This window comes from Lycium ferocissimum, chromosome 7 (assembly GCF_029784015.1).
Source record: "Lycium ferocissimum isolate CSIRO_LF1 chromosome 7, AGI_CSIRO_Lferr_CH_V1, whole genome shotgun sequence".
NCBI classification, from domain to species: domain Eukaryota; kingdom Viridiplantae; phylum Streptophyta; class Magnoliopsida; order Solanales; family Solanaceae; genus Lycium; species Lycium ferocissimum.
The window spans coordinates 29,152,040-29,178,865 of NC_081348.1; the positions used below are offsets into that span (position 1 = coordinate 29,152,040).

Here is a 26,826-nt window from a genome sequence, read left to right on the forward strand (position 1 = left end):
TGTGTATTTTCATTTTTCTTCATTGACCAAAGAAAATAATATGACTACGAGGTTGAACAATATTACCACTAGTATCCCCTGCTTGCTTAATTTTTTACACCTCATAAGTACCTGATTTCGTAAAGTGTCAAATTAGTTTATCCCTAAAACCCGTAATAGATAAAGGAATAATCAAAATAGCATTAACAACATTCAAACAAAAAAGGCAATTCAATTCGTTCATCTCCCAAGTCTGAAATTCTACATTTATTAGATCAAGCACTTTTAAATTCAAAATTTCAGGAGCAATAGTTCCATGACGTTTAAACCCAGTCCAAGGGTCTTTCCAAACATGAACTTCCTCACCAGTAGTAACTCTCTATCATTATTCTGACAATTTCCTACCCCCAACTATACTTTTTCAAATCCAAAACGGCGATGAAACTGTTGCAGCATTTAAGAAGAAACATTTGAAAATACTTACTATTCAGGATTCTTGACAGAAGTAAATCTAGGTTAAGCAATATTCTAAGATGACAAGAACACTAGAACGGTATATTTGCTTATTTTTTAGTTTTTTTTTTTCCATTTGTTGTTTGTTAAAAGTTTGAATTCACAGAATGAATCGAGGAACTAAGGACGTTTCCAATACCGATAACAGCTCCCCCTAAAGCAATTGTAGCAGCTCCCGCGCCCATTGATTTTGCACCTTCTAACATTTCGAGTTTCGAATTCTCCTCACGCTTTTTTCATCATCATCATGATTTTCTCTTCGAGAACACTCGCCTCGTCGATTCTTCCCCTTTTTTTTTATCTTCCCCTCGTTCTTTTTATTTTGGACATTGAGATGTTCATGCAAAGCATAGGCTAGGCAATCGGTACACTGAACACCAACCCAATCGTTCAAAATTCTTGCAACTACGAAAACTACAACAACCTTCCTGAACAGACGCTTAAGGCTATTATGAATAAAAAGTAAGAAAATCCTTTTCTTAACTTAGCGTGCTTGCATCATACCTTCTCCTTTGTAAAACAATGAAAAGAGACCAAAAACCACGTGAAAAAAGGTTTCATGAGCAAACATTTTTTAGTTTTATCCCTGGAACACATTGAAAGATCATTAGTTCAATGATTTTAAAAAAAGTCATAGATGTTGAAAAATATAAAAAGAAATTCAAAGCATCCTAAATAAAAGGGACGTTTCTAGTAATTTTGCTCAACTTTTAAGAACTAACGCCTGAAGAAATAACCAGGTCAGCAAGGGGTCTTCACACACTTAAAAACCCCTAAAAACACACAAAGCACACTCAACACTTTCAAGAAAGCAAATTCAAATAAATTTCCATCTTTGGGGTTTTGCCGCTGCCTCATTTTTACCTGATATCCCAAAGATTTTCAGAGTTCTACAGTTGAATTTTTCATCTTTTTCCTGGCAGCTCTATGATGGATCCTCATTGGAGGTACTTTTAACGATCACATCTACATTTTTTCATTCATATATAGCAAAACTGTTGAGTTTAGCTTTTATTTTACATAAGATGGTGAAAAAAGAAACCCCAAATTAGTTTCTTTGTGAATAGACCAAACTCAGGTGTTGATTTTCATATTTTTGAGGTTTCTGGGCACTTTCATAATGGAGAAAGTAACCAACTTTTTTTGTTAAAATCTTGTAAATACAGTTGGAATTTCATTTTTGATCTTTGTAAGCTCTAAAGAGTATGCTGGAAATATGAAATCTTTTTTTGATAACTTTTTTTTTTTATTTTTTTTATTTTTTATAACAAAAGAAATGCTGGAAAGTTGAAATCTTGTCAATAGTTCTGTGCTATGGGTGGAATATTTGTGCTGTTAAGATGTATAGAAGAGTTTTCTTGAGATGACATTTTATTAGTGAAAACTATTGAAGAATGTATGGCTGATTCAGTGTTTGTTGGTCCTTTCTGGGATTTGTTCTGTGTATTTTACTGCATTGGGAAGGAGTACCAAAATGAATTGTCTGCTTGCCTAGAATTAGTTGCTCATAGTGAAATTGCCTAGGACGAAAGGTACATTTTCTAAATAAATTTCCTAACCCTACATGACACTGGAGCGAAAAGAGATGTTTTATTAAATAGAACATGATTTGACATTGGATAGTGCCTTTGTGTATATAGAAAACTATTGTTGGAGATAATTGAAGCTTGTCTCTTTTTTATTTTCATCCACCTCCAAGCTAAGTTTCTCGGACTCTTCAAAATTCCTGCCGCACGCGTGTCGACACGACATGAGTGTAGGATCCACACCGGATTTGGTCAACTTACCTTGGGCGTTTTGACTACATCTATGACTGAGAACTGAGAAGTATAGATTATCTGGGAAGTGTGTGTCTGTATGTGTGTATATATATATAAAGTATGAGAATGATTTGCTATAACGCGAGATATCTTATGAATAAAATATTAGAGGTTTAAAAATAATTAAATTTTATTAGTTTTAGTTAAATAACTTTAATTAATCGAAATATTTACTTTATATGTCGTAATATACATTTATTGGCCGTATTCCAGCACCCATATCCACATCGGATCCATAACCCCGAATCCTAAAATTTATGTCATGAAGAATCCGACCTCTAGATCTACATCGGTATTGGGTACCCGCACCCGAGTCTGAGCAACATAGCCTCCATGCAATTCTAGTTATGGTGAGGAGTCATCCCTAATTGTCATGCTATTTCTCATTTGCAAATATGCACAAGTCGATATCTGTTTTTAATGCCCATCCATGTCTTGACTTCTCTTTAAAGGAGAAAACAGGGAGTGTCCTAGCTGGCTGGTGCCACCCTTTCGAGGAACAGCAAAGTTATTAGAATTTCATGTGAAGTAAATCTCTGATAAACTGTTGGAAACCTTTTTCCATCCAGATTAAAATAACTTCTTGCTCTATGGATGATGAAGCTTTTCTTATGCAAAATATGTATGAATGATTTGGTGACCATTAATGCATGGTTATGATTTCTTGTGAAGTGATTTTTTTCTTAATATTTAAAGAAATCATTTCCTACTTGTGCATATGTGAACTGTACTTGCTTACTCCAGTGAAGCTTTTATATTACATTGGTTTTAGGCTATGTTGCTCGGACTCTCCAAAAATGATGCCGCACCCGTGTCGGATCCTTCAAAAATGCACTACTTTTGGAGGATCCGACACGCACCCGTATTCATTTTTGAAGAGTCCGAGTAACATAGGTTTTAGGTCCTATGGAGAAAGAAATCTTCATATGGAAAGTTGGGTATTTCTTGGAGAAAGAAATCTTTACATGGAAAGTTGGGTATTTCTTTATTACTAGTAATTATCGTAACGGAAACTAATGTTGCATTTTACTCATGCATTCCAGAGCATCTCACACCCCCTTGCCGAATTATGGCGAAAATAATGGTTCGATTCCGCTGCATCCTGAACCGCTTTTGGCGACCCCCATTAGTTGTGTTCCATACACTGGCCCTCCTCTACCGGACAATTATCCTGCTTCAGCATCACCAGATATTAATGCTGGTTCAGTTCCCGTTGAAGTTGATACAGCGTCATCGTCCACACATATCATCACTCAGCAGCCTGCGATGGTTTTTTTCACTGCTTGTCCAGCCAAAGAGGAGTGGGATAATCTCATAAATCGTGCTAAGGGTGGGGTTGCACTTACTGGATCGGCTTTGTTGGGAAAGTTTGGACAACTTATTGGATCAGTTGATATTGCTGAATCTGAGGATGACTATGTATTTCGTGTCTCACTCCCTGGTGTCGCAAGGGACGAAAGTAAGTCCTGTGTATGAGTAAGATTTTCTTAAGTAGCAAATTACCAAATCTTCTTATAACTCTTACATCAGGTCATCTTTTTCATTTTAATGCATCAAGTGTCCCTATTATCTGTGACCATATGTTCTGTATATGAATATAACTGGTTGATACATTGCATAAATACCGTGCTGACAAATATGCTGTCATTTTCCACCTTACTTGGATAAAATGTGTAGTTTACTTTTTTGCGAAATGCATAAATATCTCCCTGAATTATAGTCGAATTTCCAGTTAGACGCTTTAGATTTGAGGGGGTCCTATTACCCACCTCAACAATTTTGCAATGGAATTAATACCACCCAGGCCGCTGGCGTGTCAACAAAGTCCAATTTTATTTAGTGATTTGTTGCATACACGCTCGATGACCTGGAAAAATAAATACAGGTCCTTCGTCTCTTTCCCCTCTTCGAAAATTTTCCAGCATTTCTCATTAAGTCTCTTTCTGCTTTTAAAATTATCACCATTTTTGGAGATACAAGTCCCTGCATCAATATTTTTCATTGCTAGAAAATCTTCTTATTGATATTTCTTTGTCTGACACTATTGAATTTCAAACCCAAAGAAAAACACAAGCTCTTCTATTAATAAGAGCAATGAACTGGGCAAGAGCTAGCGACAATTATCCGAAAATGCCTCCAATGGTGCTCTCTTCCTTTTCTGTCTCAAGTCACTAGTTGGTTTTCCAGAAATCTTTTCTGAAAAATTGCTTAAACCAGCAAGACCCGTTGAACAACCTGAGCTTCTAACCACTCATCGAGAAACCTTCAGACCACCGGAAAATTCCTTGGGTGAAACCCTTCCCATTTTCACGTTTGACCCTACACAGATTTGGGAAAGAAATTAAATTAGAAGCCTAGCTTTAAAATGTAAAATCCATATAATAAAGACTACAATTTACAACAACAGCAACTATGTTACCTGTTTCAAAAAAATTTACAACAACAGCAACTTACCCAGTATAATCCCACAAGTGGGGTCTGGGGAGGGTAGAGTATACGAAACACTACAATTTACACTAAAGTGATATTACCTCTTCAAACAAAGTTCAATTTCAGAACCACTTTTATGAAGTTACAGCTTCAAAGTATTGAAAATGGCTGCTAAACAGTTGGAGAAGATGAAGTTTATGCAAGGAGGGTCAAACATAAGCTCATTTTGACTCCAAATGGCCAACAAAAAGCAGTTTTGGGGATCTAAATTCACTTCTCACATGCCTCAAGGATGTGCAGTTAACTTTGTTGACAACTGTTAGTGAGGTGGAATTAATTCCATTCAAAAATTGTTCAAAGGGGTAATAGGACCTATTCAAAGATAAAGTGCATTACTGAAAATCCAACTATAGTTCAAGGGGGCATTTATGCCTTTTCCCTACTTTTTCTCAAAATGCCAACCTTTATTTCATACTGAAACTTGAATATAAAATCTATATATGAAGTAATGAGTGGTATCCAAAAAACACATGTAGATCTCAGCTTCAAGAGTTTCATTTCTTCTTTTTCTTCCACGAAGGTTCTTACAAAACCGAATTTGTGCGGAATTGAATAATATTTGGCGAATGAATACAAAGGTCACAGGCTTAGCTGTGCAATGAGCTATAGAACCGTATTTTTTGTCATTCTGCTGCTTCAAGAAATGATTCAGTTTGCCTACCTTGATAAACTGGCTCTCTCCTTGAAATGCCTGCCTACTGGAGTGTTTGTCAGTACCATAGGACTGACAGGGTCTGCTAATGAGATAAGTTTGGGGATGTATTTTCTCTCCAGCTTGTCATATCTTTGATCCCTATACGCTTGTGATACATCAGTATTTTTAGCTTAATGTGGATGTGTTATATTCCATGTATGAAACTTTTATTATCTCACATCAATACTTGATCAAAAAAAAAAAAAAAAAAAATCTCACATCAATATTATGTTTGCTTCTTTTAATGCATGCATGTTTTTGTTTATAACATTGAGAAGCTCTTGTTTTGGCTCCACGGAAGAGTTTTCTATGTTTCCTCTAACTGATTTTTCTATGTTTCCTCTAACTGATTTTGGACCATCATTTTATCTGTTCTTCTTATGTCGTCAATGAATGTTATTTTCAAAAAAATGTGGTCAATGAATGTCGAACTGCATTCATATGAATCCAATTGATGATTAAGATCTTCCTGTTTGTGTGGTTACAGAAGTCTTTCGCTGTGATGTTGGACCTAATGGGAGAATTGTCATAAAAGGAGTGATCGTGACAGGAGAGAACATGGTTTGCAGGGACAATATGGTTTTTAAGATGCAAACTCACAACCTATGCCCACCAGGAGAATTTTCTGTTTCATTCCAGCTACCAGGTCCAATTGATCATCAACACTTAAAATGTGTTTTTGGATCTGACGGGATTTTTGAAGGAGTTGTGAGGAAAAAAAGACAACAGTGACATATTTAGATCAAAATCTTTCAGCTTGGTAAGTTCCTCTTCAGTCCAGTAGTCTGTTTGGAGTTGCATGTGAAAGTTGTGTCTATGAGATCACTATATATATGTCAAATGCTAATCATATTGACCATTATATCAGTTTGGAGTTTGACAACAGTGACATATTTAGATCAAAAATCTTTCAGCTTGGTAAGTTCCTCTTCAGTCCAGTAGTCTGTTTGGAGTTGCATGTGCAAGTTGTGTCTATGAGATCACTATATATATGTCAAATGCTAATCATATTGACCATTATATCAGAATTGATTATGTAATTTGCCATTAGCTACCTGATCTACGAACAATCATTCTGCATAATTTTTGGTCTTTGAAAATATTGTTTCATGTTGTGCTTCATATTGCTTTGTAATTGAAATAATTATTCCACATTATTAATCACTAATTCACTATCTATAAATGTCTCTTTTCTTGAATCTAATTCTCTGTTTCACTTGTAAATGGTAGGAGAGAAGCCAAATTTAGAAGATCAAGAGCAATGCTGCAGCTGTTTTCAGGACCTCTGGGTAGCTTTAAGCCTTATTTTGCATCATGCTTTAGCTCTTTTGTGTGTATGTCTCTTGTTCTTTCCATTGTAAGACTTACTTAGGGCATGACTAATTGAACTGGGCCACCTTCAGAAAACGGAAAGGTTGGGTTCCAACTCCCCAAAATCTGGCTATTTATGCGTTTTCACCTTTGTCTCAGCACTCTACCCCTTTTGCCTGTTTAAACGAAAGGATTTCGTCTTTGTATTTAAAGACTAGTATTAAGTATTTTGTGCTGTTGTTTAATTGGCTTGCTATGGTACTCTTATATCCGGCAGCTTGCACCAAATCGGAATGCTCACCAGGAGCAACCTATTAGAAAAAATGTCATGAAAAATTATCAAATAGTGGTTTTTGCTACCGAGGAAAATGGTTTCCGAAAGAAAATATTTTGTGAAAAATACGTTGTTTTATGAGATCAGTAATTAATTAGTTATAAAAGTACTGATTTAGCGTAATTGTGCGAAGTATATATATATATATATCGTTGCATTTTTTTTGTGTGGATTGCCCTTCAAAGGCACTGGTCTTTAATTTTTGCCTTTCAGATTGTCGATCTTTAATTTTTATCCTTCGCCTAATATCATGAGATTTGAGGTTTGAATCTTGGCTCAATAAAAAAAAAGAAAAAAAAAAAAAAAAAAGAAGAAGAAGAAATTTTTGCAAGGCAGAGTTTCGTAGTAAAATTAGGCTTATTCGGGCAAAAGTTAGGCCTTGAGGTAGGGTTTTGCAAAATTTCAATTGAGTAGATCTCTTTTTTTTTTTTTTTTGTTGTTGTTGTTGTTGCCTTGATGCCTCTACCTTAAGGTAGAGTTTTGCAAGCCTAGAAGTAAAACTCTGTCTTAAGGTAGAGCTTGTCTTACGCCTGAAGGCGAAGTAGAGTTTGCAGTCAAATTCTGTCTGATTAGGTAGAGTTTGAGGCAAACTCTATCTTGTGAATTTAAACTCTATTTTGTGATTTTATTTTTTATTTTTGACCGAGCAGAGGTTTTAATTTGGAATAAGAGGTTTTTAGCGAAAGACAAAAATTAAAGAGAATAAGGACAATCGTGCAAATTGCCCGGCTCGTTGGTGATGTCTCTAATATATTTGGCACTATAGGTTGATAACAAAGTGAAAAGTTGATTATCTAGTGAGATTGAATGAGTTTAGGATATTTGTAAAGGAAAATGACTTGCGTTCACACGTAATCCTACTTCTTCCATTTTGATAGAAATGCTTTTTTAACCGTAACAACTTAATAGATTTTAATAAAATCAGAAACTTCGAGAATACTTCTTCTGAAAAGATATTTGTCGTAGTACTAAACACTAATCTAACACATTAGGCTCCGGACTCTAAAGAATGGCTCCACATTTCATATTGATATTTGACATTCCAACAAAGAAGAAAGTGCTACCACCTTTGAACATGGATATGACACATAATGCTCATCAACATAAATATCAAACCTCATCAATGAAGGAGAACAAAGAACTTGACTGACCACGTGGAATAGTCTGATTCATTCGTTGTTCGAATTGAAGAAATAAAAAAATCACGGCCTTTGAATGTGATAATTCGATTCTTTATTGGAGTAGTATTCTTCTTCTTATTCATATATACAAGTAAAAGTATAAATTCAACATCTAGATTCTAGTAAACAGAATTAATGCTATATCATAAACCAACCGATATATAGTACTAACGCTTTCAGCAAAATGCCACATTTCAGTTTCTATCCTACTGTGTGAGATATGTAGTCATAACTGCTGTGTCCTGCACTTTTTTTTTTTTTTTTTTTTTTTTTTTGTGGTTGGTTAGTATTTTGGGGACTAGTAGTAGTTGGACCATTAAAAAGGGTAGTTGTACTTTGCTATCTTTAGTCACTTTAAGGCACATGAAAGATTCAATTCAGGCTCATCCACCTGCATGTGGACACTTCACCACCTTTCTACATCATCGCCACTCATTTTTTTATAACCATAGTGTCCGAGCCAACCTGTCGCGCCTGGACTAACTTCACCGGTACGTGCTACATCCCACTAGCATAGATACCGAATAATTTTATTTACGAACGCTTGAAGCTATCTCCCACTATCATAGATACCGGCTAACTTTATTTACGAAAGCTTGAACAGATGGGAAGAAATCGCCTAATGTTTTGTCTCAGCTAGAATTTGAACCTTCCATGGTTCTCATCTGATTGACCACTGGTCCACGCCCTTGCTGAGTTACATCACTGCCATTCATGAGTGTTGGGACAAAGTGTTGTGGAATATAATACTCTTGGACCTTTAAACCTAACAATTGAACTTTATATCTTCTATCCTTCCAGGTAGATGTAACAAGAAATCTATTAGATGGAAGTTAAGTTTAGGTGGAAAAAGGTCATTAGAGAAGTAGAAAACGACATTGATAGATACTGTTCATCTCATGTTAGTGCAAACACTATGTTTGTTGTGCAGAATTGTGTTTGGACTCAAGTCGTGTTACGTTCTTTTAGGAAGAAAATGATTGTTTTCTAACGGACTAAAAATAAGAGTGGTTCCTAGCTACTTCCTAAAGTAATTAGCACTCTTTTAAATTCAATGCATGAAAGGGACATTATGGTGATGGAACTGTATAATACTGCACAGAAGAAAAAAATGCATATTTCAGAATACAGGAAATTATAGAGGGCTAGTGTAGGTGCTGAAGATATGGTGAAAGAAATTAACCCACTAAATGGTGGATCAATATTTGTGGAGAAGAGAAATCACTGTGTGATTTATCCAGCCAATGGCAGTATGGTAGCAGAGTCTGTGGAAAGAAGAAACAAGCACTGGTGGAGTTACATCCCTCTTTTTGTTTGTGTTTAAGTGATACTGATTTAAATTTTAATCCTCTGCAGTGGCTAATGAATGTAACAATACTGGTGCAGGTTTGTCCAAACAAAAATACCAAGTGATTTGATAGTAGAAATTAGAGACAAAAGCTTCCACTTGCATAAGGTACAGCTACACTGTCCATTTCTCTAATTGAGAGGAAAATCTCAAATACATAAAGTTCAAAATCACTCCATGTTTTAACTTTCTGCTCTTTATGTAATTGATATTTCCCATTTTTTGACTAATTTTGTGGTACGAAATTCAAGTATGCTCTCTGTGGGACTTTTTTAAGTTATTCTTTTCATCTTTCAGCTCTCCATGGTTTCAAGAAGTGGATATCTTAACAGATTGGTATTTGAAAGGAACGGGAGCAACTATACTAGAGTTCAGATTGATACAGTTCCCGGTGGGGCTAACATCTTCGAATTAGTAGTGAGATTTTGCTATGGACTGAAGATCAAAGCTACAGCTTCAACTATTGCCCCACTGTATTGTGCAGCTCATTTTTTGGAAATGAATGATGATATTCACCAAGGAAATCTTATTTCTAAAGCAGAGGCATTCCTAAGCTATGTAATCCTTTCTTCATGGAAAGACACATTTAGGATCTTGAAAAGCTGTGAATCAGTTTCATCTTGGTCTAAAGATTTGCACATTGTCAAACGTTGCACGGAAGCCATTTCTTGGAAAGCTTGTTCAGAGACTGGAGTGAGTAGTATAGAAGACGATGAAGTGTTGGTGAATGTCATGGCAGATGATACAACCAAGTTGGTGAAGTTGTGTGGGAATTGGTTTTTCAAGGATTTTTCATCCCTCCGGATAGATCATTTTATCGAAGTAATTTCAATGATCAAAAAGAGAAAGATTAAGCCAGAGCTTGTGGGGTCATGTATAGCTCACTGGACAAAGAAGTGGATTTCTCAAATCACAGTTCCACAAGAGAAATCGAAAGATCAAGAATTGGCCATCCAACTACACAGAGTGACAACTGAATGTCTGATGAGGGTGCTTCCTGCTGAGGAAGACTCAGTGTCCAGCAATTTTCTGCTTCATCTTTTCAAGATTGGGCTAATTATGAACATTGATCCCAAATTAAAAGACCAGCTCAAGACAAGAATAGCTCTCATGCTGGAAAAATGTAGTGCTAAAGACCTTCTAGTCAGGAACAGTACAACTCTTTTCGACTTGGACATTGTTGTTCAAGTGGTAGAAGCTTATGTCTCTCTTGCACCAAATAATCCCAAGTCAAGAATGTGTGTTGTCGGGAGGCTAGTGGATGACTACCTCGCCCTCATAGCGAGGGACGAGAACCTTGTAGCAAGAAGCTTTTCCTCTCTTGTAAATGCATTGCCAAAAGAAGCAAGATTTTGTGATGACAACCTATATAGGTCGATAGACATGTACCTCGAGGTATGCGTAATGCATTTGCTCTTCTCCTTCAATCTCAAAAAAAATGATTCAGCATTTTATTCAACTGTTTGGAAATTGAAATGAAATGGCTTATTGCAGGAACATCCTGACCTAATAGAAGAAGAAAGAAGCAGCATATGCAGAAAAATGGAGTACCATAAGCTATCACAGGAAGCGCGAACACATGCCTTGAAGAATGATAGGCTGCCAGATAACATCAGGACACGATTTGTACTTCTTGAACAAGTCAATATGACAAGGTTACTAACTTCAGATGGTTCAAGTTACCAGAGAACTTCGTCAGAAACCATAATGAAAATCAGCAACGGTCTGGGCAAGAGTTGGATGAATTCCTCCCAGAATGAAATGAAAGCGATGAAACAAGAGGTTGATATGTTAAAGGCTCAAGTTGGTGAATTGCAGCAACGTAGGATGAAGCTTCAAAGGCAAACAAAGAAATCTGTCTTTTGTTAGTTCGTTATGTTTCATGTTTGCTAGGGATCTGGTTCCTTGGTTCTAATTGTTGTAATCTTCACTGATAATGAAGCCTACAATATTTCGAAGTGTTTTTGGTTAATCCCCCCGTATAACCTGTATATTAATAACCAAAAATGAAGACAAAGAAAAGGGGACAATAGTAGCTTTAACTCCTCAAATCCTACATGAGGGTTAAACGGCCTCAACCCTTTACAAAATGAACAATGAACCTGCTTAGTATAATTAGTGTGTTATGCAATGAATTTTAATCAATGATTGGGAAGACCTCTCCCTTTTGTATCAAGAAGCTTGGATAAGCATTAGTTAAGCTTACAAAAATTTTATAGTTAAGATTAGAGATATACATCAACATCGTTCAATAAAAGACTTTTTAACACGTCCATCCTGATGTGTTCCATTACTGCTTGGTAACTACATCATCCGCCAATACAATGATAATTGGCCTAAATGTAAACTCAAGGCCACTGCATTTGTTGCTTTGTTGAAGACCCTATAGCAGTCACTAACTTCAACTTAATCCATAAGTTTCAGTAAATTCCTGATTCTTCCAATGAGAGCGATAAGTTTCAGTGTATTTGATGGAAATGGAATCCCAAAATTCATGATATTCTCATCTGTGAGAAACTTATTTTTCAGTATTTTCTTGAGAGAGAATTTAAATGGAATGAGATTTATGTCACAACAGTCTATTCACGAACGTCGACTTTGACTCTGTCTCACAAGGTTCCAAGCAAAAAAGCAAGAAATTTTAATTTGTTGTCACTGTCAAAATACAACATACCTAGTTTAGTCCCACGAGTAGGGTCTGGGGAGGCTGGTAGGATGTTTGCAAACCTTACCCCTAAGACCCTCGACTCAAAAGAAAAGAAAAAGAATTTGAAGCATGCTATCAAGATAAATACGATAACAAAATATCAAGATTAAAAGCAAATGGTGCAACAAATAGTAATACACATCGTAGAAATTAAACTACGTGATTACTACTAACACTACTAATAAGGAGAACACACAACTATCTATTAACCTTTTACCACACAACTATCTACTAACCTTTTACCCTTAATCCTCGATCTCCACACATTCTATCTAATAATCTTTTACCCTTAATCCTTGATCTCCACACATTCTATCTAATGACCTTTTACCCTTAATCCTCGATCTCCACGCATTCCTATCTAGGGTCATGTCCTCAGCAAGCTGACCAGGATAATTTATCTTCGCCCCATAGAGTGTGATACAGTGTGCTTGGAACGTAAAGAGACAATATCCATGTTTAAATATAATACAGGCACATTTGCTGAAGTATCCTCTATTACTGTTAATTAGCTAGTTCAGAAAGAGATTAACAAATTAGGGAGATGAGTCCCCCCCCCCCCCCCCAATCCCCCCACACCCCACCCCCTCCCCCGCCCTTTTTTTTTTTTTTTTTTTTTTGTTTTTAGGAAAAAATGGGATATATATTGCGGGAATATTTGACACTTAGCCAAGGTATATGATATTACTCTTGGTCTCAATAACAGGAAAAAAGAAAGGCAAAATATATAGATGACCCCTTTAAGTTGTCCATAACGACCATATAGACATCTCGCTAATTAGCTGTAGGACTAAACTGTAATTAAATAAAGTTGTGGGCGCAGTCACACTTAATTCCGTAAAATTAATTTAAAAACATGAACAAAAAGATCCCTGTTGATTCAAAACCTAATCCACCTCCGGGAAGGATTCATAATTTGTTTTATGGGATTCTGGGATTCAAATCATAATAATGGTTCGAAGAAACGGCCATGATTCAGGAATTGACATGGCTAAAGATCAGTTTATGCATTTCAATCTTAATAATGCTCTTTTGTATTATATTAGGGATGCTTGGTTTGGTGGACTATAAATCCTCTTATCATTTGAAGTCAGATAGCATGCATAGTAAAGATTACATTAACATCGACTAACTTTTCTTTTCTTTTCTTTTCTTTTCCCTCTTACTATACATAGAATCATAGAAATATCTAAAGGCATACAACGATGTTACATCTCGCATAACTACTTTTTAACCTAGATTAGATTAGCTTAAGGGTGTGTTCGGTATGGAGGAAAACATTTAATGTTTTCTAATTTTTCCATGTTCGCTTGGTCAAAAATTTTGAAAAAAAATTTCTTTAGGAAAACAAGTTCCTCAAAAATGGAGAAAATGACTTCCCTAATAAAAATAGGGAAAACAAGTCTATAAGTGCTTCCACCAACCACGCAACCCACCCCCCAACCACTCCCATCACCCCACCCCCACACCTACCCCACCCCCTGGCAAAAAATATTAATTTTGTTTTGAAAAAAAGTTTTGATTTTTTTTTAGTTTTTGCACCACCCCACCCCACCCCACCCGCACCCGCAATCAAACCCCGACCCCACCCCATCCTCACCCCACCCACCCCTGCCCCACCCCCAACCAAAAAAAATTAATTTTGTTTTGAAAAAAAAAAGTTTTGATTTTTTTTTTTTTTGGTTTTTGCACCACCCCACCCCACTCCTGCCCCCACCCCTACCCACCCTCGACCCCCCACCCAAAAAAAAATTAATTTGTTTTGAAAAAAAAAAGTTTTGATTTTTTGCACCACCCCTGCCCCACCCCCACTCCCACCCTCCAAAATTAATTTTGTTTTGAAAAAAAGTTTTTATTTTTTTTTTGGTTTTTTGCACCACCCCACCCCCCCACCCAAAATTAATTTTGTTTTGAAAAAAAAAGTTTTGATTTTTTTTTTTGATTTTTGCACCCCACCCCGCCCCACGCACTCGCCTCACCCCCTCCCCCCCAAAAAAAAAAAATTAATTTTGTTTTGAATTTTTTTTTTTTTGGTTTTATTCCCCATCACCCCCCCCCTTTCCCAACACCCCACCACCCCCTCAAAAAAATTTAGGGTGGGTGGTTGTAGGGGTTGGTGTGGTATAGGTCCACACCGGGGGAGGGGGGAGGGAGGATGTGGTGGTTTAGAAAATCCAGAAAAAAATTAAATACTTCAAAAAAAAAAAGAAATTAGGGGTGGGGGGTGGGGTTGGGGTGGAGTTGTGGGGCTTGGGTGGGTATTTTTCTGAAAATGTTTTCTGCCAACCAAACGAACATGAGAAAATAAGTAAGAAATTCACTTATTTTCCGCTACTCAAACAAGCATGAAAATAAGTAAAAATCTACTTATTTTTCAAGAACACATTTTTCAGGAAAACATTTTCCTTCATACCGAACACACCCTAAATCGACAGTACAGACAAGATGGATTCTTTAAGACCCATTCTAGAATGCACGTTTCGTGGTAGATGAAGGACATTTAGAGCATTTTAATATTATTAAAGTGTGCCATTTTCTTCCTTGTCCACTATGCTGCATTGACCATCCACGTTAGGAGCATTATTTCTCTAGTTACTCATTTGAGTAAATGGATGAATGTGGACATAAGTTCCTTTGAAATTTTCATAACCACTGTTCATTACTCCTACACGTTGATGGCTAGTAATAGTCACTTTATTTCCTTTGTAACCTTCTAGTCGTTATTCTCCATTAACTCAATATTCATGCACATTCTTCTTGTAACCTCTAAATAATAATTCTTCCATTTATCTACCTCTTTTACTATCCTATTCATATCAAATTAATTCAAGGATGATTTTCCTAGCAATAAATAGTTAGTCATCCTTAACTTGTGGGGTGTAGAGAAAAATATATATTTTGGAGAGTTCTTAAAAAGTGAGGAAAATAAAAGAGAGTTTATTAGTCAAGGAAGGTATTCTTCTTTTTGGTGGAGCTTTGGACTCAACATCTTGTCCGTAGTTTGTTGAGTTGTACGACATGATCGAGCCGTTGTATCCGGAGGGGACAAGTCGAAAGATTACCTTCTTTGGACCGGTATATTCTCTGCAGTGGGCTTGAATCTCCTTAAAGAGAGCGAGATATCCGCGCCTCAGCCGAAGATATTTTTATTTCTTCATTTTATTTTTCAATTGTAATTGTAATTTCATTGTATTATCACCAACAATTTTAAGGAAATTCAAATGGCTACAATTGAAAAATGCGCAAGTGGGAGATCTTAACAAGCCATTTCGGTTCAACGGTACTCATTTTAAGAGATGGAAGGGTAAAGTACTTTTCTACTTAACTCTTCTCAATGTTTCTTATGTGTTAACTGAGAAGAATCCAAATAAAGTAGACAACTCTTCCATGAATGATGAAGAACTTATTTCTCTTCAAGAAAAAATTGAAAAGTACGATGAAGATTCATACAAGTGTCGGTATTATTTACTTAATTGTCTATCAGATAATTTTTATGATTATTATGATAGAACTTACTTTACCGCAAAGAAAATTTGGAAAGCGTTGTAGAGTAAATATGATACCGAGGATTTGGAGCGAAAAAATATCTCGCTAGTAGATTTTTTTCGTTTCCAAATGGTGGACAACAAATCAGTGGTAGATCAAGCTCAAGACTTTATAATGACTGTTGGAGTGCTTAGGTCCGAGGAGATCAAAATTGGAGATAACCTTGTTGTTGGTGGCATAATAGATAAACTTCCACCTTCATGGAAGGAATTTCAAAAAACTATGCGCCACAAACAAAAGGAAACCTCTCTTGAGACGTTGATTATGCGAATCCGCATGGAGGAAGAGGCAAGGGGCCAAGATGCACTTTTGCAAACGAAGGAGAGCAACTTACAACCCGTCACAAATAAGGTAAATTTAATTACTTCAAATAATGTTGCTCCTAATGCTAACAAAAATACCTCCATGAAGCCTAAGAAGAAAATATTCAAGAAAAATAATGGTAGACCTCCCAAGAAAAATAATGGTGGTAACAACCAAGCACAAAATCAACAAGCACAAAATGGAGGACCATGCTTTGTACGTGCAAGAGTGGGCATATTGCTCGATTTTGCAAGTTTCGGAAACGTGGTCCTACACCTCAGGCGAACGTTACCGAAGAGCCACTTGTGGCGGTGATAACAGACATAAATATGGTTGAAAATGTTGATGGATGGTGGGCTGATTCTGGTGCAAACCGTCATGTCTGCTATGACAAAGATTGGTTCAAAGTGTATACTCCATTTGAGGAGCCCAAAACCATCATGCTTGGTGATTCTCACACTACTCAAGTGCTTGGAAAGGGAGATGTCGAGTTGAGCTTTACCTCAGGAAGGGTGTTAACTTTAAAAGATGTACTTTATACTCCTTCCATGAGAAAAAATTTGATGTCTAGTTTTCTTCTTAATAAAGCAGGCTTCAAATAAATTATTGAGTACGATCAATATGTAATAGTGAAAAAAGGTATTTTTGTGGGAAAGGGGTATGCTTGTGATGGGATGTTTAAGTTGAATGTTGAGATGAATAAAGTTACTAATTATGTTTACATGCTTTCTTCCACTAATTTTTGGCATGCTCGTTTGTGTCATATTAATAATCGTTATGTGGGAATCATGAGTAGTTTAGGATTAATCCCAATGATTAAAAAGGATTTTGAAAAATGTGAAGCTTGTAGTAAAGCCAAAATCACAAAAAGGCCTCATTTTCAAGTTGAAAGAAAACCGAATTATTAGAGTTAATTCATACCGATATTTGTGAACTTGGAGGAATCTTAACTCGTGGAGGAAATAGATATTTTATTACTTTTATTGATGATTTTTCTAAGTATACATATGTTTTCTTGATGAAAAATAAAAGTGTTGCTTTTGAAAATTTTAAAATTTATCTCCATGAAGTTGAAAATCAGTTTGGTAGAAAAATAAAAAGAATTAGAAGTGATAGAGGCCGTGAATATGAGTCTAATGAGTTTAATTCTTTTGTTAGATCATTGGGAATAATTCATGAAACTACTCCACCTTATTCTCCAGCGCGTCTAATGGTGTAGCGGAGAGAAAAATAGAACTTTGGTTGAGTTGACTAATGCCATGCTTATTGAGTCTAGTGCACCTCTAAATTTTTGGGGTGAAGCTATTTTAACTGTTTGTTAGGTGTTGAATCGTGTGTCTCATAAAATGACAAAATTAACACCATTTGAATTGTGAAAAGGTCACAAGCCAAATTTGGGATATCTAAGAGTTTAGGGTTGTCTAGCTTATGTAAGGCTAATGGATCCCAAAATAAGTAAATTGGATAAAAAAGTTACTACTTGTGCTTTTCTTGGTTATCTTCAAATAGTATAGCATATAGATTTTTTAGTCTTGAAGATAATCTAATAATAGAATCAGGTGATGCTATTTTTTATGAAAATAAATTTCCATTGGATTCTAAAAATAGTGGGGGTCATAGGACTAACGAAAATATTTTGTCACTACCTAGTTCTCCTACTTTTTTTGAAAATAAAGAAAGTGATGATTTTGAGTTAAGAAGAAGTGAAAGAACTGGACTAGAAAAAGATTTTGGTCCTGATTTTTATGTTTTTAATGTTGAAGATGATCCTCTCACTTTACAAGAAGCTTTATCTTCATATGATGCTATTTTTTGGAAAGAGGCTGTAAATGATGAAATGGAATCACTTATTTCCAATAAAACTTGAAAGTTAGTTGATTTACCACCGGGTTATAAAACAATTGGGTGTAAATGGGTCCTTAGAAAAAAGTTAAAACCGGATGGCTACGTTGATAAATATAAGGCTAGACTAGTTGCTAAAGGTTTTAAACAACTAGAAGGCCTAGAATTTTTTGATAATTTTTCTCCGGTAACTAGAATTACATCCATAAGGCTTTTAATTGCTATTGCTGCAATTTTTGATTTGCATATTCACCAAATGGATGTAAAACCGCTTTTTTAAATGGGGACCTAAATGAGGAAATTTATATGGAACAACCGAAGGTTTTATTGAAGCAGGCCAAGAAAACAAAGTGTGTAAACTTACCAAATCCCTATATGGCTTGAAACAGGCACCAAAGCAATGGCATGAGAAATTTGATTCCTGCATGATTGAAAATGGTTTTAAAACAAACGAGTGTGATGAGTGGATCTATCATAAGTCTTGGAATAATTCACATGTTATTGTTTGCCTCTATGTTGATGATTTATTGATCTTTGGCTCTAACATGAATGGTATTGGTGAAACTAAAAATATTCTTAGAAGCCATTTTGACATGAAAGATCTTGGTGAGGCAAATTTAATTCTTGGAATAAAAATTACTAAAACATGTGATGGAATATTCCTTGAATTACCACATTATGTTGAGAAAATTTTGAAAAAATATAACTTTCTTGATTGCAAGCATGTTGTAACTCCTTTTGATTCAAGTATTCACTTGTTTCTGTTCAAAGTGAAAATGATGTGATAAATCAAAAGGAATATGCTAGCTTAATTGGAAGTTTGAGATATGTGACCGATTGCACTAGGCCCGATATTGCGTATGCGGTTGGAGTACTTAGCGAGTTTACAAGCAAGCCGTGTAATGAACATTGGCATGCCATAACGAGAGTTATGAAATATTTAGTTGGTACAAAAACCTATGGCTTGTTTTATAAAAAATATCCCGCCGTACTTGAAGGCTTTTCTTGGTGCGTATTGGAACACTTTATCCGGTGATTCCCGTTCTACCACCGGTTATATTTTTACGTTGGCAGTGTGGTGCTATTTGTTGGAAATCAAAAAGGCAAACTATTATTGCTAACTCTACCACGGAGGTCGAACTAATTGCTTTAGCTTCGGCTAGTGAAGAAGCGAATTGGTTAAGAGACTTATTATTTCAAATTACTTATTTTGAAAAACCAATTCCTCCTATTTTAATTCATTGTGATAGCACCGCCGCAATTGGTAGAGTTCAAAACCGTTATTATAACGGTAAATCCGACCTATAAGGAGAAAACACGATCTTTGTGAGATCATATTTTACAAGTGGTACCATTAAGGTTGATTATGTCAAATCTTGTGATAATCTTGCAGATCCACTAACCGAGGCCTTGGCAAGAGAAAAGGTCTGGAGCACATCGAAGGGAATGGGATTGAAGCCCATAAATTCATGAGTCGTATATGAGGAAACCCAACCTGGGGACTAGAGATCCTATAACTAGGTTCAATGAGAAAAACGAATCATATGATGACTTTTTGAGAAAATGCACTATTTATTTATTCCCTCCCTATGGTGTGGGTGCATTATTCGTAACAAGGTTTGTGGAGGTTGAGTTTATAAACTCTTAATGAAATTCTGTAGCTCGTATGAGTGGGGTGTTAAGTTACAGAAGCACCCTTGATAGATTTCACCTATGTGAGTGTGAAAGTAGGCCGCTCCCTATGAGAGTTGGGCTCGTTCTCAAAAGCACTCATGAAACCGGGATAGCACAATGCCGTAATGTGATAGCTGTGAAAGCTCATATCAACACCTTGATTATTATGTGTGAGCAATAATTCTTTATTTCCCTTAAGCAGTCATAGTTCAAGTCTGAGACCACTACGGCTCTGGAGTAAAGATTATTGTTTTACTAAGTGGAGGTTCAATGCAGAGCACACCTTCATTCCGCATAATAAGCTACCTTCAGCTGGTAAACTATCTTACATTAATATTAAAATGAGTGGGGGATTGAAGGACATTTAGAGCATTTTAATATTATTAAAGTGTGTCATTTGCTTCCTTGTCCACTATGCTGCATTGACCATCCACGTTAGGAGCATTATTTCTCTAGTTACTCATTTAAGTAAATGGATGAATGTGGACATACGTTCCTTTGAAATTTTCATAACCACTGTTCATTACTCCTACACGTTGATGGCTAGTAATAGTCACTTTATTTCCTTTGTAACCTTCTAGTCATTATTCTCCATTAACTCAATATTCATGCACATTCTTCTTGTAACCTCTAAATAATAATTCTTCCATTTATCTACCTCTAAACAAGTTAATACAGGGGAAAGACGTTTTACAGCAAGAACAACCCTAAGTGAAAAACCATCGGATTCATGGAAGCTATCACTGGTTTGATTGATATCAAACTTGCGCCAATTTGTTGGGTTCAAATAATGATTGGGGACCCGTAACTGCGAAGCTACAACACCAGCATGAATCATCTTTCTTCAACATGGACCATGGTTTTAATTTTAGCTGCCATATAGTCTTATGTAACCCCTTACATTGCTAAGAATTTTGGAATAGAACCCGAACAATTGCATGAACCCTTCGAAGTATCCACACCAGTTGGGGAATCAGTAATAGCTAGACGTATCTATAGGGGTTGTCTAGTGTTAATCTACCACCGCAGCACCATAGCAGACTTAATAGAATTAGAAATGGTAGACTTTGACGTATTCATTGGTATGGATTGGTTAGAGTCCTGTTATGCGTCAGTGGGTTGTAGAACCAAAACTGTAACCTTTGATTTTACCGATGGACTTATAGAATGGAAGGGTAATTCAGTGGCACCCAGGGGTAGATTTATTTCCTACCTTAGAGCCGTAAAAGATGATTTCCAAAGGGTATATTTACCACATAGTCCGAGTCAGGGATGCAGATGCCCAGACTCCGACTCTTCAGTCAGTACCAGTTGTCAATGAGTTTCCAGGAGTCTTTCCAGATAACCTACCCGGAGTCCCTCCCGATAGGGAAATTGACTTTGGGATTGACCTACTTCCCGGCACTAAGCCGATATCTATTCCGCCATATAGAATGGCCTCAACAGAGTTGAAAGTTCAGTCGAAGGATCTTCTTGATAATGGATTTATAAGGCTAAGTGTCTCACCTTGGGGCACACTATTCTTGTTTGTCCGAAAGAAGGATGGATCCTTACGTATGTGTATAGACTATCGCCAGTTGAACAAGGTCACCATTAAGAACAAGTACCCTCTTCCCAGAATCGATGACTTGTTTGATCAACTTCAGGGTGCTCAGTGTAATTCCAAGATTGACCTCAGATTAGGTTACCATCAGTTAAAGGTTACGGAAGTTGATATTTCGAAAACCGCTTTCAGAACCCGCTATGGCCATTTTGAATATCTTGTCGTGTCGTTTGGGTTGACGAATGCACCAGCAGCTTTCATGGATCTTATGAACAGAGTCTTCAAGCCTTATCTCGATTTATTCGTCATTGTGCTTACTGATGACATATTGGTGTATTCCCGTAGTGAGGCTGATTATGCAGAGCATCTCAGAATAGTGTTGCAGACACTCAAGGATCTAGCGCTTTATGCGAAATTCTCAAAGTGCGAGTTTTGGCTAAAGTCAGTGGAATTCTTAGGCCATGTGATTTCAGGTGAAGGTGTTAAAGTGGACTTTCAGAAAATTGACGTTGTCAAGAACTGGCCCAAACCCATCTCAGCATCAGATATCAGAAGTTTCTTGGGTTTGGCCAGGTTATTACAGGCATTTTGTTGAGAGATTTTCCTCTATCTCAACTTCGTTAACGAAGTTGACTCAGAAGAAAGTCAAATTCCAATGGTCGGATGCATGTGAATAGAGTTTCGAAGAGTTGAAGAAGAGATTGACTTCTGCTCCCGTGTTGACGCTACCAGAAGGAAACGAAGGGTTCATGGTTTATTATGATGCTTGGAAGTTGGTCTCGGATGTGTCTTAATGCAGCATGGTAGGATTGTCGCTTATATGTCTAGACAGCTTAAGGCTCATGAAAAGAATTATCCGACTCATGATCTAAAATTGGCAGCTGTGGTTTTTGCACTTAAGATATGACATCACTACTTGTATGGAGTCCATGTGGATATTTTCACCGATCATAAAAGCCAGCAGTATATTTTCAAGCAAAGAGAGTTGAATCTTAGGCAGAGAAGATGGCTCGAATTGCTTAAGGACTATGATGTAGATATTCTCTATCATCCAGGAAAGCCGAATGTTGTAGCTGATGCTCTCAGTCGGAGTTCCATGGGAAGTTTAGCTCATGTTGATGCAGATAAGAAAATTATGACCAAGGAAGTTCACCGTTTGGCCAGTCTTGGGATTCGACTTTTGGACTCCGAGTATGGCAGTGTGGTTGTTTAGAATAGAGCCTTTTCCTCCTTAGTTGTTGAAGTTAAAGAGAAACAGTATAAAGATCCCTACTTATTGCAGCTAAAAGAGGGGATTCACAAGCATAAGACGACGACTTTCGAACAAGGGGGAGATGATGGTACCTTGAGGTACGGAGGCAGATTATGTGTTCCAGACGTTGATGGGCTCAGAGAGCAAATTATGTCAGAAGCTCACTACTCCAGGTATTCCATTCATCCAGATTTCACGAAAATGTATCATGATCTTAAGGAGATTTATTAGTGGAACGATATGAAAATAAATGTAGCAGATTTTGTAGCTAAGTGTCCAAATTGCCAGGAAGTGAAAGCCGAACACCGCAGGCCGGCGGCTTGGCTCGGAATATTGATATTCCCTGTCCGGAAATGGGAAATGATCAATATGGACTTTGTATCGGTCTACCCTCGTTCGAGCCTAGGAGGCATAACTCTATTTGGGTGATCGTTGACCGGCTTACTAAGTCGGCACACTTTTTGCCAGTCAAGACCACAGATTCAACAGAAGATTATGCCAAGTTGTATGTTAATTGTCAGATTGCATGGGATCCCAGTGTCTATTATTTCAGATCATGGTGCTCAGTTCACAACGAACTTCTGAAAATCCTTCCAGAAAGGATTAGGTACCAAGGTGAAGCTCAGCACAACTTTTCATCCTCAAACAGATGGCCAACAGAGCGTACTATTCAGACCTTTGAGGACATGTTGAGAGCTTGTGTTCTTGATTTTAAAGGTAATTAGGATGATCACTTACCTCTCGTTGAGTTTGCTTATAATAACAACTACCATACTAGTATTGGGATGACACCGTTTGAAGCTCTATATAGGCAAAGGTGTAGATCACCGATTGGTTGGTTCGAAGTTGGTGAAGCAGAGTTGTTAGGACCAGATTTGGTCTATCAGGCTATGGAAAAGGTCAAGTTAATTCAAGAGCGTTTGAAAACAACTCAGCGTCCCCAGAAGTCTTACACAGATGTGAGACGGAGAGATTTAGAGTTTAAAGTTAATACCGGGTATTTAAAGTCTACTTATCAGAAGGGTGTCATGAGATTTGGTAAGAAGGGGAAGCTTAGTCCCCGTTAAATTGGACCATATAGAATTCTGTGAAAGGTTGATCAAGTGGCTTATGAGCTTGAGTTGCCACAAGATTTAGTTGCCGTACACCCAATATTCCATGTGTCCATGTTGAGAAAGTGCCTTGGAGACCCATCGTTGGTTATCCCGACTGATAGCATAATCGTTAAAGATGGTTTGACTTTCGAGGAAGTCCCGGTAGCAATCTTTGATCGCCAGGTTCGCAAGTTGAGAACTAAGGAGGTAGCCTCAGTAAAGGTTTTGTGGAGAAGTCAGAAAGTTGAGGCTACATGGGAAGCCGAAGAAGTACGAAGTCCGTATATCCTATCTCTTTGAAGAATCGACCGGGTAAACCGCGAAAGTATTGTGCTTTCCCCTCTCAGATTTTTCGTTCTATAATTTCCACGTTATCAGTATTGACCGTTAGACGATCGGCTTAGTAGTTACTCGATTGACGATAACCTCTTCGGCCCGCTTTTTTTTAGTTTTCATGTGCTCATGTCAGTTAGTGTGCACATGTCTCCGTAGTCCCTTTTAACCAAAGTCCATCATTCAAGAACGAATGATCCTAAGGGGGAGATATTGTAACACTTCAGACCTTTAACTTAAGCTTTGACCATGATTCTAGACTTAGAAAACCAGATAAAGAATGTGGGAATTGGAAATTTCTCTTTAGTTGTCAGATGGGGATTTACGCCCCAGAATACAGATCGTATTTCAGTATACGGCCCCTATTTCAAATCATAATTTGGCATCTAAATCACTGTGCATTCTGGAACTTGGCTTGGGAAATTTATATTGTTAAATACGGACCGTATTTTGGAATACGACCCGTAAATTATGGTCGTATTTGAGGAGGAAAATAAAGCAGTGTTTCTGTTTTGAAATATGTCAAATTACGATCCAAGTTGACGGACTGTATTCAGAATACGGACCGTATTCTTGTCCGTATTTCTCAGCCCGCACCAGAAACTATAAATCCCTGGTTTCAGTTCTAATTTTTATTTTTACAAGTCCCTAGACCCTAGAACGACCTGTTCCTCTTCTCCATCACCAAGAACACCAAGGTAAGTCAATTCTAATTATCCCAAGTGAATTCCAACATAAGATTACGAACATTAAGCATGAATTCAATGTTCTTAACCTAGGGTTTTCAAGAAAACGCATTTAAGGGTTCAAGACTTAGGCTTTTGGGGTTCTTCTCAATTTTAGACCAGTAGTTATAAGACTTGGAGCGTATATAGGTATGTGAGGCTAACTGTCTACGTTAGAGAATGTTCATGATTCTCCGTACGTCTCATTTTTCATACTTGTTAATAATTTGACTCAGAATACAGTTTAGTCCTAGTTTCATGATATGTTGTAGAGCTGTTATGTTCTAGGGTTGCATTACATAATTTGTTCATGGTTGTCAATTTGAATATCATGAACTCAGCACGTAATCCTTATAGACTTATGTATTGTTATCACATGAGTCTCAGTCTAGAAATTCAGCATGCTCAGAAACAGTCAATGTTTTCAGTTTAGTATTGTTCATTATTCTTATGGTCTCAGTCTTTATTAATTAACCATAATTGAACATATGTGATTTTGCCCAATGGCACAGTCTTATGTATACGTATACTTGGCTGAGGCCATTGACTGACGCACTACAAGGCCGAGGCCATATCGTGCATTTATTATTGGATCGAGGCCCCACATATACAAACACAGATAAAACAGATAATTCAGATACAGAGCAGGGAGTATTCACATTTCCCCTTCCTTTGCTATCACGATTCTGATTATCGATTATCGATTTCGATTCCGATTCCGATGCTTTATTGCTTCAGTTGCTTTACATACCAGTACAATTCAAATGTGATGATGTCCCTTTTTATTGCTTGGGGGCCTGCATCTTGCCATGTAGGCAACGATATACAGGTTGACGACTCAGCTATTTAGGAGTGCACGTATCAGCTATTGGTGAGCCCCAGATTCCTTCGGGGCGTTGTCAGCTATCCAGTTATTTTAGTTTTTAGACAGTTATATTATTCAGTATTCTTAGAGGCTTCATAGACACAGTCCAGACAGTCAGATATTTGTTATATTAATTAGCCTTGTTGGCAGTTATACTCAGTTGTTCAGTTGTTTTGGTTTAGCCATGTTGGCTACTTTCAGATATTTTCAGATTGTCTAAGTATTTCCGCGTTATGATATTTCAGTCAGACTTCCAGTTAATCAACATGTGTTAATTTTATTTTATAAATCAGTTATGTTTTGGTATCACATTTTGATTCAGCCAGCCAGTTGGTTCGCTCGGTCACATGCAGTCAGGCACCGGGTGCCGTGTAACGTTCAGGCCCAAGTTCGGGGCGTGACACAATTGTAATGAAGGCCATAAAGACAATTCAAAACATTTTCCTTCATTATGAGGGCTACCATTAAGACTCATAAAACATATAATCAATTTTTCTTTTGACCAAAATTAATAGTAGATATTTTATAAATTTCAAAGATGTTTCTTATTCTTTATTTGATATATTAATAATATAAGTATATATGTTTTACAACTACTACTACTCCTATTAATTGACACACAGTAAACTAGCCTTGCATATATTCTCTTCAATTCAATCAAGTGAAGAATATATATAATGTCTAGTACCTGACATGAAAAAGTTATGACATCGATATCTAGCATGTTTTCCAGACAGCTCATTTTTCACCTAGATAGACAACACTAAAGTGTGCTCTTACTTATGACTTAAATGGATTCACTCTAAAGAAAAAGAAATGGATTCGCTCTAATCATGTGAATAAGCAAAGGCATGCATGCTTTTAAAAGAACGGAAAAGGCTCAAATATGCCATCGAACTATTGTAAATGGCTCATTTATACCACTCATCAATAATTTGGCCATTTATGTCATCAAACTAGCGGAAATGACTCATTTATGCCATTCATCAATAGTTTGGCTTATTTATGCCATCGCCCGTTACCAAAATGACTCATCCATGCCATTTTTCATTAACGCCGGTTTTACAATACCAGATATGACACGTAGCCTCCAATTAGATTATGGTTGTGGGTGGGTAGGGTGTATGGGTCGGATTTTTTATTAATTTGGGATTTAAAATTTGGTTGGTTTAATTAAACGACGTAGAACACTAATTAGAGGTCACGTGTCATATCTGGTATTATAAAACCGGCGTTAATGAAAAACGACATGGATGAATCATTTTGGTAACA

General features: G+C 36.9%; 3 protein-coding genes across 3 annotated transcripts in view; 2 read left to right on the top strand and 1 right to left on the bottom strand.

Annotated features, from left to right (window-relative positions):
- The window catches only part of LOC132064216 (signal peptidase complex subunit 3B), a 50,000-nt gene that overhangs the window by 19,767 nt on the left and 3,407 nt on the right, over positions 1-26,826 (bottom strand). The gene's annotated exons all lie outside the window — the stretch shown is intronic.
- On the top strand, positions 1,214-6,287 carry LOC132064215 (alpha-crystallin domain-containing protein 22.3). The gene is made up of 3 exons (XM_059457126.1): positions 1,214-1,439; positions 3,356-3,771; positions 5,984-6,287. Exons 1-3 carry the CDS (start codon positions 1,420-1,422, stop codon positions 6,226-6,228), a joined length of 681 nt encoding a protein of 226 aa, XP_059313109.1. The 5' UTR covers positions 1,214-1,419; the 3' UTR covers positions 6,229-6,287.
- On the top strand, positions 9,110-11,943 carry LOC132064214 (coleoptile phototropism protein 1-like). The gene is made up of 4 exons (XM_059457124.1): positions 9,110-9,612; positions 9,709-9,778; positions 9,968-11,065; positions 11,165-11,943. Exons 1-4 carry the CDS (start codon positions 9,488-9,490, stop codon positions 11,537-11,539), a joined length of 1,668 nt encoding a protein of 555 aa, XP_059313107.1. The 5' UTR covers positions 9,110-9,487; the 3' UTR covers positions 11,540-11,943.

Bases quoted from the DNA above. Each gene is read 5' to 3' on its own strand.
- LOC132064215 (XM_059457126.1), top strand. From the start codon at position 1,420: ATGATGGATCCTCATTGGAG. The intron at 1,440-3,355 runs GTACTTTTAACG...CATGCATTCCAG, and splicing joins ATGATGGATCCTCATTGGAG to AGCATCTCACACCCCCTTGC. The intron at 3,772-5,983 runs GTAAGTCCTGTG...GTGTGGTTACAG, and splicing joins TGGTGTCGCAAGGGACGAAA to AAGTCTTTCGCTGTGATGTT.
- LOC132064214 (XM_059457124.1), top strand. From the start codon at position 9,488: ATGGTGAAAGAAATTAACCCACTAAATGGTGGATCAATATTTGTGGAG. The intron at 9,613-9,708 runs GTGGAGTTACAT...ATACTGGTGCAG, and splicing joins GAAAGAAGAAACAAGCACTG to GTTTGTCCAAACAAAAATAC. The intron at 11,066-11,164 runs GTATGCGTAATG...GGCTTATTGCAG, and splicing joins CGATAGACATGTACCTCGAG to GAACATCCTGACCTAATAGA.